General features: G+C 36.7%; 1 protein-coding gene across 1 annotated transcript; it reads left to right on the forward strand.

Annotated features, from left to right (window-relative positions):
* The first annotated feature begins 6,708 nt into the window (after positions 1-6,708).
* LOC107691650 (protein Wnt-11-like) lies at positions 6,709-17,149 on the forward strand. The gene is made up of 6 exons (XM_016490384.1): positions 6,709-6,921; positions 8,277-8,487; positions 9,810-10,036; positions 11,254-11,534; positions 11,853-12,145; positions 16,023-17,149. Exons 2-6 carry the CDS (start codon positions 8,405-8,407, stop codon positions 16,195-16,197), a joined length of 1,059 nt encoding a protein of 352 aa, XP_016345870.1. The 5' UTR covers positions 6,709-6,921; positions 8,277-8,404; the 3' UTR covers positions 16,198-17,149.
* The last annotated feature ends 459 nt before the right edge of the window (positions 17,150-17,608 follow it).

A 17,608-nucleotide genomic window follows, 5' to 3' on the forward strand; every position in this document is an offset into this window, starting at 1 on the left:
TTTATGCATAGATTTCCAAGAGTGGCAAGCTTCTATCCATCTTATTTCTCAAAGTGAAAAGCAAGCTGTTTCCTGTTAATGTGCAAGACTTCCGATTCATTAGCAGGAATAGCCACTATCAGCTAGACATTTCTGAACCCCTGATGTGTGAACTGGACCCTACTGGAAAATAACTAGTTGTCACATCATAAAATTCAATAGCCACTTGCTGCATGCATGTCTTGTGTGTAATGATTATTTTTATTTATTTATTTATTTTATTTTTGGCCAACTTGCACAGACTGAGATATGATCTGTGTTATCTAGGTTTTAGATGCAGTCAGATAGATCCTGCTTCCATCAGTTTTGTGGTCATGCACGTGACTCAAATGTGCTTCACTCAGGTATAAAAGCTGCTATGGGTTAATTAAGATTTTACAGATGAACTCGCGCCTCGATTGGACTTTTCACTGTCACTATGGTCACAGGTGATTATCAAGGCTAGCATAAGAACAAAAAGGGAATTTACATTGGGTATTCATTCATACAGTAGTGATTTGAATGCTATGTACACAGTTGTGTGAATGGGACAGTTCAAGAGTGAAGGATCTGAGGACCTGTGTGTGTAGCTTCATACATCTGTGTTGTTTTATTTTCTTCATTTTGTTTTATTTTTTAGCATTTATACAGTTTTCATTCGCCTATATTTAAATATTTTATATTACTTATTTACCTTGCGATGCTAGTGATTGTTTAATCTAAGAGAGAATATCTCAGTTTCAAGGGTTTATTATTATTATTTTTTTTTGGAAGCAGTTTGATATAACAACACTTGTTGGATTTGTGCTGGTCAGACAAAGTCTTAGTATTGAAACATATGCAAGAATGTAAGTAAACCCTGCTCATGTTTATCATCATCACTTCGTCTTTCTGCTCTTTCCTGGTGGCCTCTGTCAACCAATCAGGCTTATAGAAGAATCCAATATTCCTGGCATTAACCAGTCACACCTGTTGTTAAATAGTTGTCAAGCCCAACACTGTGTCTGTGTCAACAGCTATAATAGATACTCCTGACCATTTATTCTAAAATAGATGTGCTATTTTATAGACGTATGTTATGTCCTGTTATTATTATTGTGTAGTGGTTTGAGGCCAACTGTATTCCTCTGGCACTAGTGTTGCACAGTGGCTTTTGATCTAGCTTTTGCTAGGAGTGCTGTAACAGTATTCCAGTCCGCCTACTGATACATTTCTGATGACAGTGGTTATATCTCATCTGTATAAATCTCTATAACCCACCCACTTTTGTTGATGAGCAGCTTCTTTTGATCTTGTTTTGAGCAGAAAATGCTCTTACCACAAGTACGTCTCTTCTGACCGATAAAGTCGCTGTGATACTGATTTTATCTCATCTGTATCGCCTGTCCCAGCATTCTCCTTGGCAGATGGGTAAAAGCTTTGATCTTGTACTGAGGGAAAAATAACGCTCACTCAAATGTGGACAGGACAACATGGACGCACACAAGGCGATGTCTGTAAGGCCTTTCATGCCCCTGCTGTTTGTAGCCGTAGTTTAATTCTCCTTCCATGTTTCATGCTGGGGAGAGAGGGCCTGTCCTAAACAAATGGCCCCTTTCTGAAGAACAGGTCCAAACTCTCTAAACAGTCTGAACTGGACGCTGAACGTTTTCTCTCCGAGTTCTCCTGCTGAGTGTGACTGTCCCCTTGTTTTTACAGCAAAAAGCAGGCAACACACAAACCCAGACGCGAAAGCATGTTCTGCACTTTTTTTGTGCTCTGAAAGCATGGAATTTAAAATGTTTTAATTTTGACAAGTTTCTGCATATAATAGGAAACTTAATTGTTGGGGGAAAGCGGGGAGTGGTTTTTAAGTTCTCATTCTTGATGTTTAGTGTATGTAAACTTCCTAAAATGTTCTCCTAAACAGTAATTTGTTTATATTTAAGCCATTTGATCTTTAGCACCATGCTTGCAATAGAAACAAAACCTCAAGATACTGGCATGCTGACATAAGCTGTTTGTCAGGTCTCTCTTCGTTCGGCCTATTAAGTCATGATTTGTTTTTATGAGATTGCCTAATTAAAACAGGTTTCAAAAGAACAGCCAAAACAAAGCTTCTCCCACCTTAGCTTAAATAAACTGGCTGGACACAGTGCTGCAGCCAAAGTGATGCATTTCCTCTTAGTTTAAACAGCCAGTCAACGACAGACTCTCCATCACGGCGTAGCAGACAGCACCAAACAGACGCTGCCGCCTTTCTTGTGTCTCAAACAAATGGATTCTGTATTTGTCGGAGACACAGAGCTGCTGACCAATGTTTCAAATCAACATTGTTGCTGTGTTCTGTTCGTACCGTGTAGATGTTTTGCCTCAAACAGGTAACGATTCCCACCATTCATTGCTGGCACCATGTAATCATGCAGAGCAATGTGTCTCACTTTTTCTATTACAAGTTTGACTTTGACTGAAAGTCAATATATATTGCTTACTGGAACAAAAAGTTAGGGTAGATTCTATTATTTAATTGTTTAAGCTGTCTACAAGCAGATTATCTACATGTCGATACTTTTGCATTAATATAGATTTTTTTTATATGTAATGTGTATGTGTGTGTGTATATATGAATGAAAATATAATAATTGTGTGTATATATAATTATGCATTTATTATTATACAATATGTTTGTGTATATATTAATATATATTTTTATTATATTTTACTGTAAATATATGTACATATAATTTGTATATATAATGAAATAATTATTTGTGTATATATATATATGCATATATTTATTATGATTATAATTTTACATACACATACACACATATACTGTATATATATATACATATATACATATTATTTGGAAGATCAATTGTAGAGCACTCAAATTAATTCAAAACAAAAGATGAAAAAGATTGAAGGAAGTTCATATTTTTCAATAGAAATACATGTTTAGTATCAAATATAAATTAATGAGTATTGATGAGATTTTATTATAGAATACTGTCATAAAACAATAAAATTTCATCACTGCTGATGACAATATTCAGGCTTTTTTTTTTTTTAAACTAAGAGGCATTAGGACAGATTTATTTTGCCTTTGATTGAGGTTTATTTGTTCTTGTAACTTTGCATTCTTAGTGATGCAACGTGCAGATGCAGTCGTGCAGTTCTAGCTCTGTGCCACTGACAGTCACTGAGACACGAGACAGCTGTGAGCAGGGCAGAGACTCGAGACGTCAGGGGACGGGGGCACTGTGTCTCTGCACTCCTTCAACAAGCTCAGAATGAATGATCTGAATATGTGTCAAGGTAAATGGTGCTATGTGTCTGATGATGTCTCAGATAGAAGACAAATAGTGTGGACCAGTTTGCACAACTGCCTCAAATGATTCATTATGCAAACGTTAAATCATTAGTCTCAGTAATGGCATTAAACTTCACACATGGATAGCCACCACAAAATGTCTAAAATTGCGTAATTGAGTTAACGTTTCAAATGCAAAATGTAAAAAAAAATAAATAAAAATGTTCTTATTCAAAGCACATGTATTTTTCTGCCCCATGTATAATTTCAGTTATATAAACTGAAGTAGCTTCCGTGCCCTCTATGAACCACCCTAAGGCTATGTAAGACTCTCAATGCTGGTAGAAGAAGGCTGAAAGATCAAAGTGGCTGTGGTGTTGATCCTGGTATGAGGAGGAATTGAGAGCCTGCGTGTTAAAACCTCTAACACAGACACACTAGAGAGGTCACGGCTCTTTTGGTCAGTCTTCAGTCCCGTTTGACCTGATATTAAGAGTTCATGCCCATTCACATCTCACTGCTACTAGATGCTTTTCACATCCCTCATAAAATGGCTGTAAGACTTAGTTTTTCCATAAACATGCTCCTATTATGACTTCACATTGCATGAAAATTAGCTGTCTGAAAGATGTGAATGTATATTTTTGTTTACTTCTTATAACAGATCATAAATAAGCTTGTTTAAACATTAAAAGAAGACCCATTTATTGATGCTTCCATCTGTCTACAATGTTCAGAATGCATTGAATCTCAAAAAAAAAAAAGTCTGTGGTTTTTATTCATGTCCAAAGTCTATTATCTCCAGCACATCTCCCTAAGCTTGGCTAATTCCCATTCCCGCATATTTAAATAATTTGCTGTAGGCAAATGTGTTTAGCGAAATAACGCATATATTTGCTTTCCCATCGCTTTGGGTCGAGATTAGAGCTCCACGGGCATTTCTTGTTATATTGAGCTGAAATGGTGCAGCTTGGCGGCGAATGGAAATGTCATGCTTCGGCAATTGTCGGTGGTACCTCTTAAGAGTATCAGATTAGCTCTAAATATACACGCTGCCCTCTTTTCTGTTCTTCGCTGCTTTGGTTTCAGCTGTGAGAGAAGGATTAGTTTATTAGATTATTTCTTAAATCAATTAAACTAAAATAGTCGTGCCTACAGTTTCCAATATCATGCCCCTCTTGCAGGCCTCTTTGGAGTGAATGATTTAAGTCTGTGTGGCATTTTGTCTTCTTGACACCCCTCAGTATGTTTTATTATGCAACAGAACGTGAAAGGAAAGGCATTCGGTGGGTCAATCAAGGTTATAGTGGTTGATTTACTGCACATAAGTAAATACAGTTCAAGATAATAAGTAGCGCCTGGCATTTACTCATACACACGCAAGGCCTTGAACAAACGGGATCTGTGCAGTTCGATTCAACTTAATAGCGAGAAACATCCATCAGGTTTCTTTTTCTTTTGATATTGTGGAGCGTCAGAGAATAATCTAATTCAAACGTTTGCATGTGTTATGAAGAAATATGTAGATGGTAGGAAAAAGTGCATTATTTAAGAACAAAGCAGACTTTTATTGCTCATTTACTGGAAATGAATCTGCTTTGACCTTACTATTGTGACACTGTATTGTACTTTACATGCACTTTACTGAAATTTGTCCAAAATTTCATGTACACTTTTTTAAATGCATTGTATGGACCTTTTTAATTTTGCACTTTAGCTTTGATGTTTTTTTACTTTCTTGCTCTTTTGATTCAACCTGATACACACCTACTTTTACACACTTAACCACAAAATCAGTGGAATTGCCTGTTTTATTTAAAACAGTAGATACTGTTAACAGTGGAAAAAGTCTTAATGATTGTATTTTAATTGCGTCGTTATTTGAAAATTGGCTTGTGTGGTGTGTTTTACAGGGGAAACTTGTGTGAGTGTTACAGAATTCACTGCAGGAGGCGTTTTTGGACCAGAGAGCCAGGTTAACAAGAGAAGCATATGGCCAGAGAACATCTTGACTTTTATTGCACCATAGACACTATTAAAATGACAGTTACCTTAGATGGTTAAAATATTAACTTGGCCATTCTGTGTGGTGCAATCTGTAATTAATGTACACTCGTACTGGCCTATTTTTTATTCTAACAATATTTTCTCAACACATTTATATTTATTATTAGCAATTTGTAATGATAATGAATCCTTTAATGGACTCTTTTATACTTCTTGATAGACCAAAAACAACAAGAGAATTGAATAACTCATTTTTATAAATTAGGAAATATCTTTGCTCAGATGTGGACTTCAATGGGCTACTGGGAGTATTTCTAGAGGTTAAATCATTTATTGTGTGAAATGTAGAAGAAGCTTTGTCATATAGTGACTAATATGAAACATGCATCAGGACACATTCATCACGTTGAAATCATTATTAGCGTGCTTGGAAAATTGCCTTGTTTTTGGAGTGGCCAATATGGGCCGTGAACAGGACTGTAAATGGCACGAGTGTGGAAACTCTGGCATACAGCCGCATAGTTTTATGGACCATGCAAACACTAGAATTGCAATATTTCCAACTTTGTTGCGAATTCTGTGATTTTATTTCCTGAAATTGACGCTCCCACGATTTCTCACTAATTTCACCTCCCATGGACAGTGCAGAAAATTAGTAATAGGGTGTCTGTTCCATTTGGTGCTTTTAAAATATATTACTAGCCTACTATGGCATGATATTATGAGTAGTTTATTAGATAGGGAATTTAATGCTGATATTTCAACAAATATCCACTCCAAAAATCACTACTGTAGAAAATAATGGCGACAGAGTGGACTATTTAAAATCATGCCCTAACATAAAGTGCTAATAAATCTCACCTTTATCCTTGAGTTCACATCTTAAAAGGATGACGATGTCATTATGTAGCCTATTAATGGAACTGTAAATCATAAAACTGTTTTTATTCTAATCTAAAGTTATAGAAAGAATAAATATAAATATATTTTCCACTGAAATGTGTTTTGGAATTGCTGGAAATGGAAATTAAAAAATAAAATAAATAAATAAAATAATTGCCTACAATATCACATAATAAGAGTTGGTTTTAGCTTTTCAAACTCATCGTTTACACACATATAGGCTATTCATGAGGAACACAAACCGCACCTTTTTCGATGACTGACCCATAATGAAAATAGCCTTGGAAAAAAAAAATAACGTTGATATTCCGTGTCAAAAGTAGCGAGATGTCAGAGTGTCACAGATCATATTTTCAGCGTTTTCTTTGGCTTGGAAACCTTAACCACTTTGTTATGCTAATGGTCCCTGACATCAACGCGAGATCAAAGTGGCGCGCGGGCTCATATAGTCTCGAGCCCCGTCTGCACCTTCAGTCCAGCAGATTCCAGCGCGCGAGCAGCACAGCACCGCAAAATCAACACACATCTCTTTATCAGTGGACAGTTGCATGATACGTTCTCATTCGGACTTCACAAAAACGGATTAACGCACATTTAGACCTTTGGCTAGAGAATTTGGGCTGGATTTAAATAAAACACACTTTTGGATTACTTTGCACAAGGGGCATTTTTTGGGGGGCGTCAATCTCCGTTTGATAAAGGTGAGGATAAAAGTGCTTTCCCATTTATTGTGCGCAAAGTTTCTTAATTTAGTAGGCTACGCTTAATTGCGCCTCTTAACTTCTTTACAAAGATGTTTTAGCTTTTAAACATCATCCCTGATGCAATTTAAAGTAAATTGACAGGGCAATAATCTGCAATAGAGCCTACATTGTAGACCACCTAGAGGGGTTATATTGAGTGAACTAATTACATTGAAAGTTTACCTCGTTTCACCCCAAGGCGAAAAAACAAGAGATAAAAGATAAAGTGCAAACTTAGAGAAAGCAAGAGTGAAGCAGCTGTTTTATTGCTTTTGCATAGGCTATATATACACACAATAAAAGATGATCGCTAATATATTTAAATAGCCGTTATTTATATCTCATATGAGATTTGTTTAATTACATAGGTTGTATAAGAGCTCTGAAGAAATATTAAACTCTTTGGATTCGTATAGCTGGCCATGCTAATGGTATATAGACTATAGATAATGCATAGGGTATAAACTACACTGCATTTTGTATTTATTTCTTTATATTTCGTACACTTAAAAATAACACAAACTGAAAACCAGAAAATTGCTGCCTCAAATTTGTTAGTAAAATCAATGTGGTGTCAAAATTACAATCTGCACTTTGCATTTTGTTATTGATAAAAAATAAAACTGAAAATTATTTTTTGATGCAATAGCTACGTTTATAATTGTAATTGCACTTTTAATTTATAGTTTTCTGGGTGTAGGTTCTATAGCCAGAAGGGGGGGGAAAAAGCTCTCTGCAATCTGGACAATCACTGTCTGTATGTGAAAGCATCATGCCTGAGGCCAGACAGCCTGTCCACTGGGAGCTCGTATCTGTTGATTGCCCTCCTATTCCAGCAGATGGAATAATCCGAGGACATTTGATAACCAAAAACTGCCACACCTATATTTCAGAAATTTGCATGCAGAGTGTTAAAACTCTGAAAAATGTGAACATATTATTTAAAAAAAAAACAGTTTTGCTTTTTGAATCATTTACCTTTTTAATTAGCTTTTTTCAGCGTCTCCTTGTCACAAGGAGATGCAAAACCCAGTAAACTAAATACACATTTTTAATGTAAATTATATAAAATCCTCAATGAAAGTGATACAGTAATACAATAGAATAACATAATTACAATACAGAACTTAAATACAAAATTACTATTTGGAGCAAAAGCAAAGCTATTTATAAAGGTTTCTTTTTATATTTTTTAAAAATCCTCAAAGTATGTCTGGTGCACATTAGTAGTAATCATCAAAGTAGAACATGAACCTAGGGCTTGCTGCATGTGATCTATGTAATCTGAATCAGATTTTTTTTTTCCCAAGCAGGAGAGGGACAGAAATAAGGAATAAGTGCCATGGCTTTTGGCTTTTAATTATAACTGTGTCAAGAAGCAGTGGGGTCAGCGAACACCTGCATCAGTGTCTTCTGATTGAGCTGGATCTTATTGTACAGCATGAAGCGAACCTTCCCTTCACTCCCGCTCTGTCTCCTCACATTCCTGCTCATGTCTCAGCAGTGCACAGGAATCAGATGGCTGTGAGTTGCTCTTTTCTCTTTATATACTGTATACTGAAACTGTTTCAACGCATTCAAGATGTTTGTCAAGCTGACTGATTTGTCAAATCATGTGCAACATGGGAAAAAATTATGTTTGGAACGTAGGAAAAGATGTTTTTGTGATAGTGAAATAATGGATTTGGAAGTGTTAGGAATAAATCTAAACAGAATTTTATCTTAATTCTATTAAATCAGAGGTAAATCCAGTTCAACACTTATTTCCTTGCAACTTGTGATTTTTGCAGAATGTTTTGTTTTGACATAATCATACTGTTGATTAATTGCGATAGAAAACATGATGGTAGAGAAATTGGGTCGTGAAGAAGCCATTTTGTATGCACAAGATGCTGATAGAGGTTTCCACAGTCTTGATATTGCATGGCAAGAAATGCAAAACAGATGTTGCCATAAACACCTGTGTTCCCTGGATAACAAAGACGGAGGGTGTATATGTGTGTGGAGGTTAAGACAGGGGTCTGTCAGTCACAGCATATCATGGAACATAAAGTAGCGGCCCCTAATCTGAAACAGGCAAAGGTAGAGCGGGCATTAGTTGGTTCTCACGAATAGTGATTCATGTGTGCGTTTTAGTAAAAGAGAAACGTAAACCAATGCTTGAATTCAACAGGTTTCACTACAAAGTCTTACTGAAATTAATATTGTTTTTCTTGAAAGTTAAATGGGAGATAATTTCTAAGATAAAATGCATGATTTGCATTTTCTACTATGACTTAAGCTTGCAAAAATTCTTCTGGCATTGTCTGTTAGCAGCTTTACCACAGAACATTCACTAAACCTTTAACAATAACTGAATCATCTCGCTGATAAACAACATTTTTTCAATTGGCAATTGCTTTTTGGTGCCTTTCATGCTTCCAAGCGATGCAGAAATAATCTTCTTCCATTTTGGTCTAATCTTGATTGATTATCTCTGGGAATGGGTTGTTGTTTGCATGCCTTTGCGTGCGAGACACTGAACAATTTTAGCCCGCAGCCTAAATGCGTGCGAGAACACTTTCTGAAACGTATTTCAACCATTGTTGCTACTCCTAATATTTTAGAGTTGGTGTTAACCATGTTTATTTAACTATTCTTCATTCAGTCACTTTAAATTCAAGACTTGCCACAAATATTTTGATCACTTTTCACGCCACCAAACATGTTAATGACTTTTCAAGTGTCTGTTTAACTTGTAAATATAAAATTTGATTCAATTTCTACAACTCAAAAGACATTTATATCAATGTACACAGTTCACAGACATCCAGTGTTCATTAAAACATATGCGTTTCCTCATCCAGGGCGCTATCGCAGACCACACAACACATCAACAAGACCCAGCACTGCAAGACGTTGCCAGGCCTCGTCTCCTCTCAGGCTCAGCTCTGTAGGAGTAACCTGGAACTCATGCAAACCATCATCCAAGCAGCACGGGAGGTTAAAAAGGTCTGCCAAAAGACCTTCGCAGACATGCGCTGGAACTGTTCCTCTGTTGATGCTTCAAAATTCCTCCCGGACCTGGAAAGAGGTGAGATACAGAGGAAAATCATGTCCAAAGAGGATTTATTTCCAATTGAAGACTATTTTGTGTGAAGCGTTTCTGAAATCTATCCACAGATGTTCTGTTTAGACACAGCAAGCCCTAAATTAGCGAAAGGGCCGCTGTCCGTCCATTGCCAGCCCCTTCAAGGCAACCACACACCTCTCTTTATACCCAAGCGTGGTTTCCATTCAGGCCTTAATAGGTCTGAGGAGCCCATCTAACTGTTGAAGGAAAACTTTATGAGGGCAATGGTTTAAAAAGCAGCCTACAGTGATCTTTAAACATCTCGCTCCGGGTAACGCAGACTATGCCAGTTAAATGCTGCAATTCGGCCTAAGTGCCTCACTGCATGATAAAAGAAATCATACCCCTGCCCACCCAGAAACCTCCGACCCGCAGAATTCTTGCGCATCGCTCTTCTTTCTCATGCTCCGTTTGATGAGAGTCTTCACGGAGGAGCAGCATTTACTGTGAGGATAAACAATAGGATCCATTCAATTCAATGAGAGATGCTATTGAGCGAGTTAGTCAGTAATGAACAGAGAATTGCCTTTTTTCCTAGTTTCACAGTCATTTAAAGCCTACGGTTTTACCCTGTGTACGACCCCTGGAGCACAGCAGTCAACCAACTAAAGAAATATGAAATCAATGAAATAAAATAGTCACAAAAGGGATAGTCAACTTGGTTTTCTGTGGATTAATGATGCAGCATCACATCTTGAATTTCCTCACAGTGGTGACACTTACATGCTACGCTTTGACGGGTGGTTTAATCGTCCTCCCTATTTATTTATTACGAGCTTTTAGCATGATCCAAATGCCGGAGATGGTCAGACTAAATCTTGTTGAAGTTCTAGAGAACTGTATGATGTCCTTCCCCGCAGACCATTTGCATTTGTCAAGAGTTAAAGCACTCCTGCCTCTCGTAAGTGCACCGCTAAGGAGACAGCCTTTGATGTACCTTGTATGGGGTCAAGTTGAGCCTCTCCTGTTTCTACACCTATTATCTTGTCATGACATATGTGCACTGTTAGAACAGTTCCATAATCTCTGCCATTATCCTGTCATACTGCATGCTGACGGGTTTCTCATGTTGCTCTGTTTTGCTTTTTTTTCTAAGGGAGAAAAAGTCAGAATTCATGTTTTCTTTTTTTATATAAGAAACTAATTTTAATCACTTTTTATTTTTTGACGTCTTTCAGGAACGAGGGAATCTGCATTTTTACATGCGCTCTCCGCAGCCGCTATAAGTCACACAATAGCACGGGCGTGCACCTCCGGAGACCTGAGGTTGTGCTCGTGTGGTCCGATTCCAGGTGAAATACCCGAGCCTGGGTACAGGTGGGGTGGCTGTGCTGATAACCTGCATTATGGCCTCCTCATGGGCTCCAAGTTTTCGGATGCCCCCATGAAGATGAAGAAGAAGTCTGGCTCGAATGCCAACAAGTTGATGCATCTTCACAACAGCGAAGTGGGCAGACAGGTAAGCAGTGCCTCACAGAAACCATGTGGCATCAATGATTCACTACAAAAGCCAGTCACATGACTTAATCTGCCAGGCAACCGGGCATGGAGTCCGATAGGAATAATAAACCTGATTCAAACCACATTTAGAATTAAAATGGGTTATTGCAAATCTAATTGGATTTCAAAGTAGTTTTTTTTAATACATGAGCAAAAGCTGTCCAAATTCATTATTATGTTGCATTCCCTGTTTAGACTGTCTAAATGTAATTTTATTATTATTTTTTATTATTTTATTAGTTCATCTGAATCCAACCCACTTTTCCCCCCTACGCAGGCTTTGCGAGACGCTCTGGTCATGAAGTGCAAATGCCACGGTGTTTCTGGTTCTTGCTCCATTCGGACATGCTGGAGAGGCTTACAGGATCTGAAGGACATCGCCATGGACCTAAAGACCAAGTACTTGTCAGCCACTAAGGTGGTTCATCGGCCCATGGGCACACGCAAGCAACTCGTCCCCAAAGACATCGACATCCGGCCAGTCCGAGAGAATGAGCTGGTTTATCTGCAGAGTTCACCGGATTATTGCTCAAAGAATGACAAGTTGGGCTCCTTCGGTACTCAGGACAGGTGAGACTAACTAATTAACAAATTACATACTTCACTGCTCAAAAATAAGGACTTCTTTTTTTTCTTCTTTTTTTTTTTTTGCTAGCCCTGTCAGGTCAGGTTTATAAATTCCCTGACAATATTTTCACAGGCCCTAATGCAAAAATATATTTTTTTATTTCATTTATTTTTTCTTAAATATTCCCTTTATGTCCATTCATACCAATCATTTGTAGTAGGAACAGACACAGTACTTGGCGGTAATGATTGATCATGAAAACACAGCTTAACTTGTAAACATTTTACACCAACTTAAGTCCAGAAAAGCTGATATAACTAGAATCAAATTGAACTTACTTTAAAAGTCTTGTTTTTAACTTTATGATTTGTTGCTGATCAGAGAAGCAAACTATTCCACATTTTAAAAACTATTCTAACTTGACAGGTTGTCTCTAAACACAATGTTCATGTCATGAAATGTTAGTCTTTATGGGTTATTCATTGTCACTTCATAAGATGTCTCTTGAAAAGCCCTGATAAAGCCGGACTGTGAGTGTGTGTATACACGCGTGTCTCTGACATGTCCAAAGTGACTGTGTCCTCTTTCTCAGTCTGTCTGTGAGTAATGCTGCTATTCACAGAGCTAAGGGCTCTCAGCTGATAGCAGCTCTGCACACACAGATTAGCACGACAATGAATTCTTCCTGCTTATTTCCTATTGCTTTATCAGTAGAGACTCAGGTGTGGATTTAGGTAAGAATGGAATAACCTCAGCTTCCTTGCTTTTGTTATATTTGCGTTTAAATGTGCTCTGTGTCACTTTTTTTAACTAAGCTCTGTGGATGACATTCATATGACATGAATTGTCAGCAATCCGCAGTCTTAACTACAGCTCCAAAAATGGTGGCAGCAACAATAAAAGACATTAATGTCTTTAAAATAATAATAATAATTGTATTTCTAATATTTTTTTTATTTGTTTATTATTGTAATATTAATATAAACATTTCTGTAAATGATATGCTTTTTTTCTGTAGTGTTTTTTTTTTGTAATTGGAGCTATAGAAGAAACATTTAATATACTGCTGGTTTCACATTTGATTGTTGATTTGTCACCAAGATGGTCACCGAGTAAAATTTGGGACTTCGGTGTGAGTTACACATGTCTTTGAATGCGGCTCATTCAGTCAAATTGTAGAGTCAGTACTATAACTTTTAAAATTCTTAAAATATTTTCAGCTGAACATTGTAAGCGTTTAGGCTTTTATAGGTATTATAGGTCAGTGCACTGATAACCTAGATACATGCTATATGTCAGGTGCACTCAACACACAGTATACATCCTCAGCCTTAGTGCTGATAACAGTACTCACACGTGCTCTCTGTTCATATATTTAGTGCTTGGCACTTGGTCACAAGACTCTGGTGTGTTTTGTAATCAATAGAGAACGTCAACAGGGAACTGTGTGTGTCGCACATGTCGGTTCCATGGTGGTCTCTGTTATGTAGGGGGTTCAGCATCACCCCATACCTGTCTCTAAAACATGTGACTACAACACCTGTTGTCCTCGCATTTAATTGCATTGTGTTTTGATGTCAGTTTTACAGAAGGTCAGTTATTATAATTATACCATACAACGAGGGTGACTCTCATGAACCCTGTGAAGAAATCCAGGCCATGTTTTACACCAAAATCAGCAGAAAGAATGAAGAAAATATGTTTTGCCTGAAGAGAATTTTTACATTGTGACAACTAAGCACACTTCCCATTGGAAAAAAAAGCCCATTCTTATTGCTGTAATGCCAGTATTAAGAATCTAATGAGAATTGTTAAATTATTATATGTAAGTTCTGAGTAAAATGTCCATACAAATTATGGCAATGCAATTTTTATGAAAATGCATTATTTTATATTATTTTACGAATATATATTTTATAAAAATATATTTTAATTATAAAAAAAAAATAAAAAAAAATTCTATTAAATTGTGTATTTTTGATGTTGTAGTGAAATGTGACCTGGGCTTTTTTTTCCGTGAGATTCACCCATGAAGTCAGGAAGCTGCTATCATTGGACATCCTCTCTTTGTGATTTAAAGGGTCTTAAGATAATGAGCCATGAGTGTTACCCTAACTAGACCTGCAGAGATGGCTTCTCTAATCTGATTTGGTGGTGAGAGATGGGGAGAGACCCAATGACAAGCTTAGAGAAGCCCGGAACGTATCTCATCTGTCTCATCTGAAGTTACATTACTCTGCATGTTCCTCATGCTGCTTTGTGGGCCACAAGACTACTATTAATGAAATTGGTGCATGAGAAGTTCAGACAGAACAACATCCCAGAGGCTTAGAGATGATTGGTATCACTAAAGAAACAAGAAACAATCAGAACAAAGAAACAAAAACAAAGAGTGACTGAGCACTGTTTAAAAGATGTGTTTTAAAATGTGTTTTCACTTTGAGTTAAAGTTCTGCTCATAGCTGTTAAATTGTTAAACCGATGATAAAACCAGATCACTTTAGAGATGTTAGGAGGAGTTTGGAAGCAAAATGTACTAAACTTAGACTTCTTTTTCTTTCTTATTGAATTTTTTTGAAAGGTCTCTTCATGAATTATAAACCGTTTGACTATATATCGCCACACTGGTGCAGGTCAGCATTGAACATATGCTACTCATTGAGTCTTAAAGCATGTTTACTTGCCTTTCTACCCTTTCAGCATTGACCTGGGAGAAACTTTTACTTTAGTTTTAAATAACAGCATTCTTCACCTCTCTCTCGTTCTCTAGCCATCCCCTCTTGTCTGTCTCTCAGCACCCTGAGCATTAATACCACACAATTATAAAACAATGCACTTATGTGGAGAGGGCTACACACAGGCCGACCCCTAGTGTATAGAGCGTGATTTATGACAGGGCTATTCATTGCTCAAGATGCCCCAGGCTTCAGTACATGTCTGCAGGATCCACTTAAATGCAAGAGAACATGTTCCCTGGGTACGAATGAACTGGCTCTTAAAACTAGCTATAAGAAGATTCAGTGCTGTTGGTTTAATATGTGGTTGAGCAAAATTTTTACCTTGGTTTGAAAAGACGCTTATGTTTAGCAATTTCTCTCATGGTCACAGAGAAATGTTTTGTCATCTATTTGTGTGAATGTATTTTTGAAGTCATGTTCCTGAAGTTCCATGTACAAAACAGTTTAGATTATGTATGAGTTAGTCGTCTAACAACTAACTAACTAGTCAGTTAGTACATTTATTTATTTTCTTAGTACGTAAATACAGTTCACTCAATATTGAAAAGTATTGATAATAATTTTTTTGAATGATGAAAATTCTGTTTTATATTTTTTAAATTAAAAAAAATGATAATAGATACATATGGAAAAGATTTCTTCAAACTTGAAAAGTGTTAAACTTAAAATGGCCTTTTATTAAAAAAATAGAAATATATATTTGATAAAAACGATCAAATATATATTTTATAAAAACTATAATGAAAATATACAATTTATATAACAAATAAAAAATCTTAGAAAACTAGAAAATATTTTTGCAGATTTTTCTATAAAAATATTCCTCAATATGAAATGCTGATAAAAAATAATCTAATATAATTAACATTTTACTTTTATAAAAATATAAAATAATAGAAAAGCTATTTCTAAAAAATGTATATTTTACCCAAATTAGTGTGTGCATTGTTGCACTAAAAGCATTGTTTTTAAGAAAATCTATTTAAAAAAAAAATATGTAAAAATCCCATAAGAAAAGCATTCCTTATGACCGATTATTGTTGTCAACCCACTGACAACAATAACGTTTTTTATAATGTTTCTGAGTTTGTTAGTGGTACAGCATGTACTATAAAGTTCTTTTTGTCTGTTTCTTCTGCAGGCAGTGCAATAAAACCTCCAGCGGAAGTGACAGCTGTGATCTGATGTGCTGTGGCAGAGGCTACAACCCGTACTCAGAGAGAGTGGTGGAGCGATGCCACTGCAAATACCACTGGTGCTGCTACGTCACGTGCAAGAAGTGTGAGAGGACTGTGGAGAAATACGTGTGCAAATGAGTTGGCTCTCCATCTCTGCAGTCGTCTCCAACAATTGTCCCGATCCCCGTCACACGTACCTATTCTCAGCTAAACTAATCTAAAGGAGATCTGGAATGCGCTCTACTCATTGTAACAGAACTGGACAGAATTCTCATTCGAATTCCCAGACTTTGTGGTTGAACGAGCTGAAAATTTCAAGACTTGATTCTATTCTAGATATATTCAGCCTGGGTGTGGCGCATAACCTTTGTCTACCTGACTTACTTGGCCACAAATAACCAAAGCATGTTACCAACAAGGCTTTCTTTTGTCTTATGCTTTTCCAGCTTATATGCTTTTGAGAAGACATGGCTTATTTTTGGCTTTATGAACTTTTATAAAGAAACTCAGAAGCTGGACTTTATTTTTTTACTGCACAAATGAACATGGTTTTTGTTAAAAACACCCAGCTCACCGTACTCAAGAGGATTTTTACTCCTCATTTTTTTAAACATTGAAACATATGCTCCTGTATCCCGATCTAAAAAGTCTATTTTCTTACACAATACCTGGGTCCGTTTGTTTTTTAAGGTACATTTTCCCAGTTTTTGGCAAAGCATTGATTTTCCGCACTGTTCTTAGAACCTTCAGAATTGCTTGATGTTCCAGAGGACTCCACATTCCAAGTTCTAAGGGATTAAGACCTCAGAACTCAGATGGTACTTTATTTTCACCACAAGACTGACGAGATAAAGAAAGTGCTCTTCAAATGTGGCTTTTGAATGAGGAACTTTGCAATGGCTTCCATCTGTTGGTTGGTTACTTCAGTTCTAGAGGGAGAATACCTGTATTTATTCCACGTATATGAACAAGGACATTGGACTATATGTGTTGTGCCTTGTTATATTTTTACTCAACATAAAAAAATGCTGACATTCAAATGCCAAACCTCTCTGAGCATGTGAACAGAATATGTGGGTCACCCATTACGGCCTTCGTGAACCACTTATCTGTGGATGTACATACTGTCATTTTTGTATGCTGAATTAAAAAAGAAATATTTATGAACTAATTAAAAATCTTTACCATTTAAACCTGAGACTCCCTTTTTTCTTTTAATTCAAATGGACTTTCATGAGATGTTGAGCAAGACAGATTGCAAAAACATAGTTGTCATTAATTTAAGTTCCTTGTCTTGAGCAAATAACAATTTAGCACAATTACACATGACACTTCTATAAATCATCTCACACTTGTTATTGTTCCGATTAAAAGCACACAAGAACCGGTCTCTCAAACTCAAAAACCCTGGGAAAGTGTTTGTTTGGACACCATATAGCCTAATAAATAGCAACGTGCTAGTGCTAGCAAAACCTCATGCTTGGCACAATGAGCTCAACTCTTTCCAGCGTTTATTTGTCCATTACTCAGGGGCCTGTAAGTACGACTG

This window comes from Sinocyclocheilus anshuiensis, unplaced genomic scaffold (genome assembly GCF_001515605.1).
Source record: "Sinocyclocheilus anshuiensis isolate Anshui unplaced genomic scaffold, SAMN03320099.WGS_v1.1 scaffold186, whole genome shotgun sequence".
Taxonomy (NCBI): Eukaryota; Metazoa; Chordata; class Actinopteri; order Cypriniformes; family Cyprinidae; genus Sinocyclocheilus; species Sinocyclocheilus anshuiensis.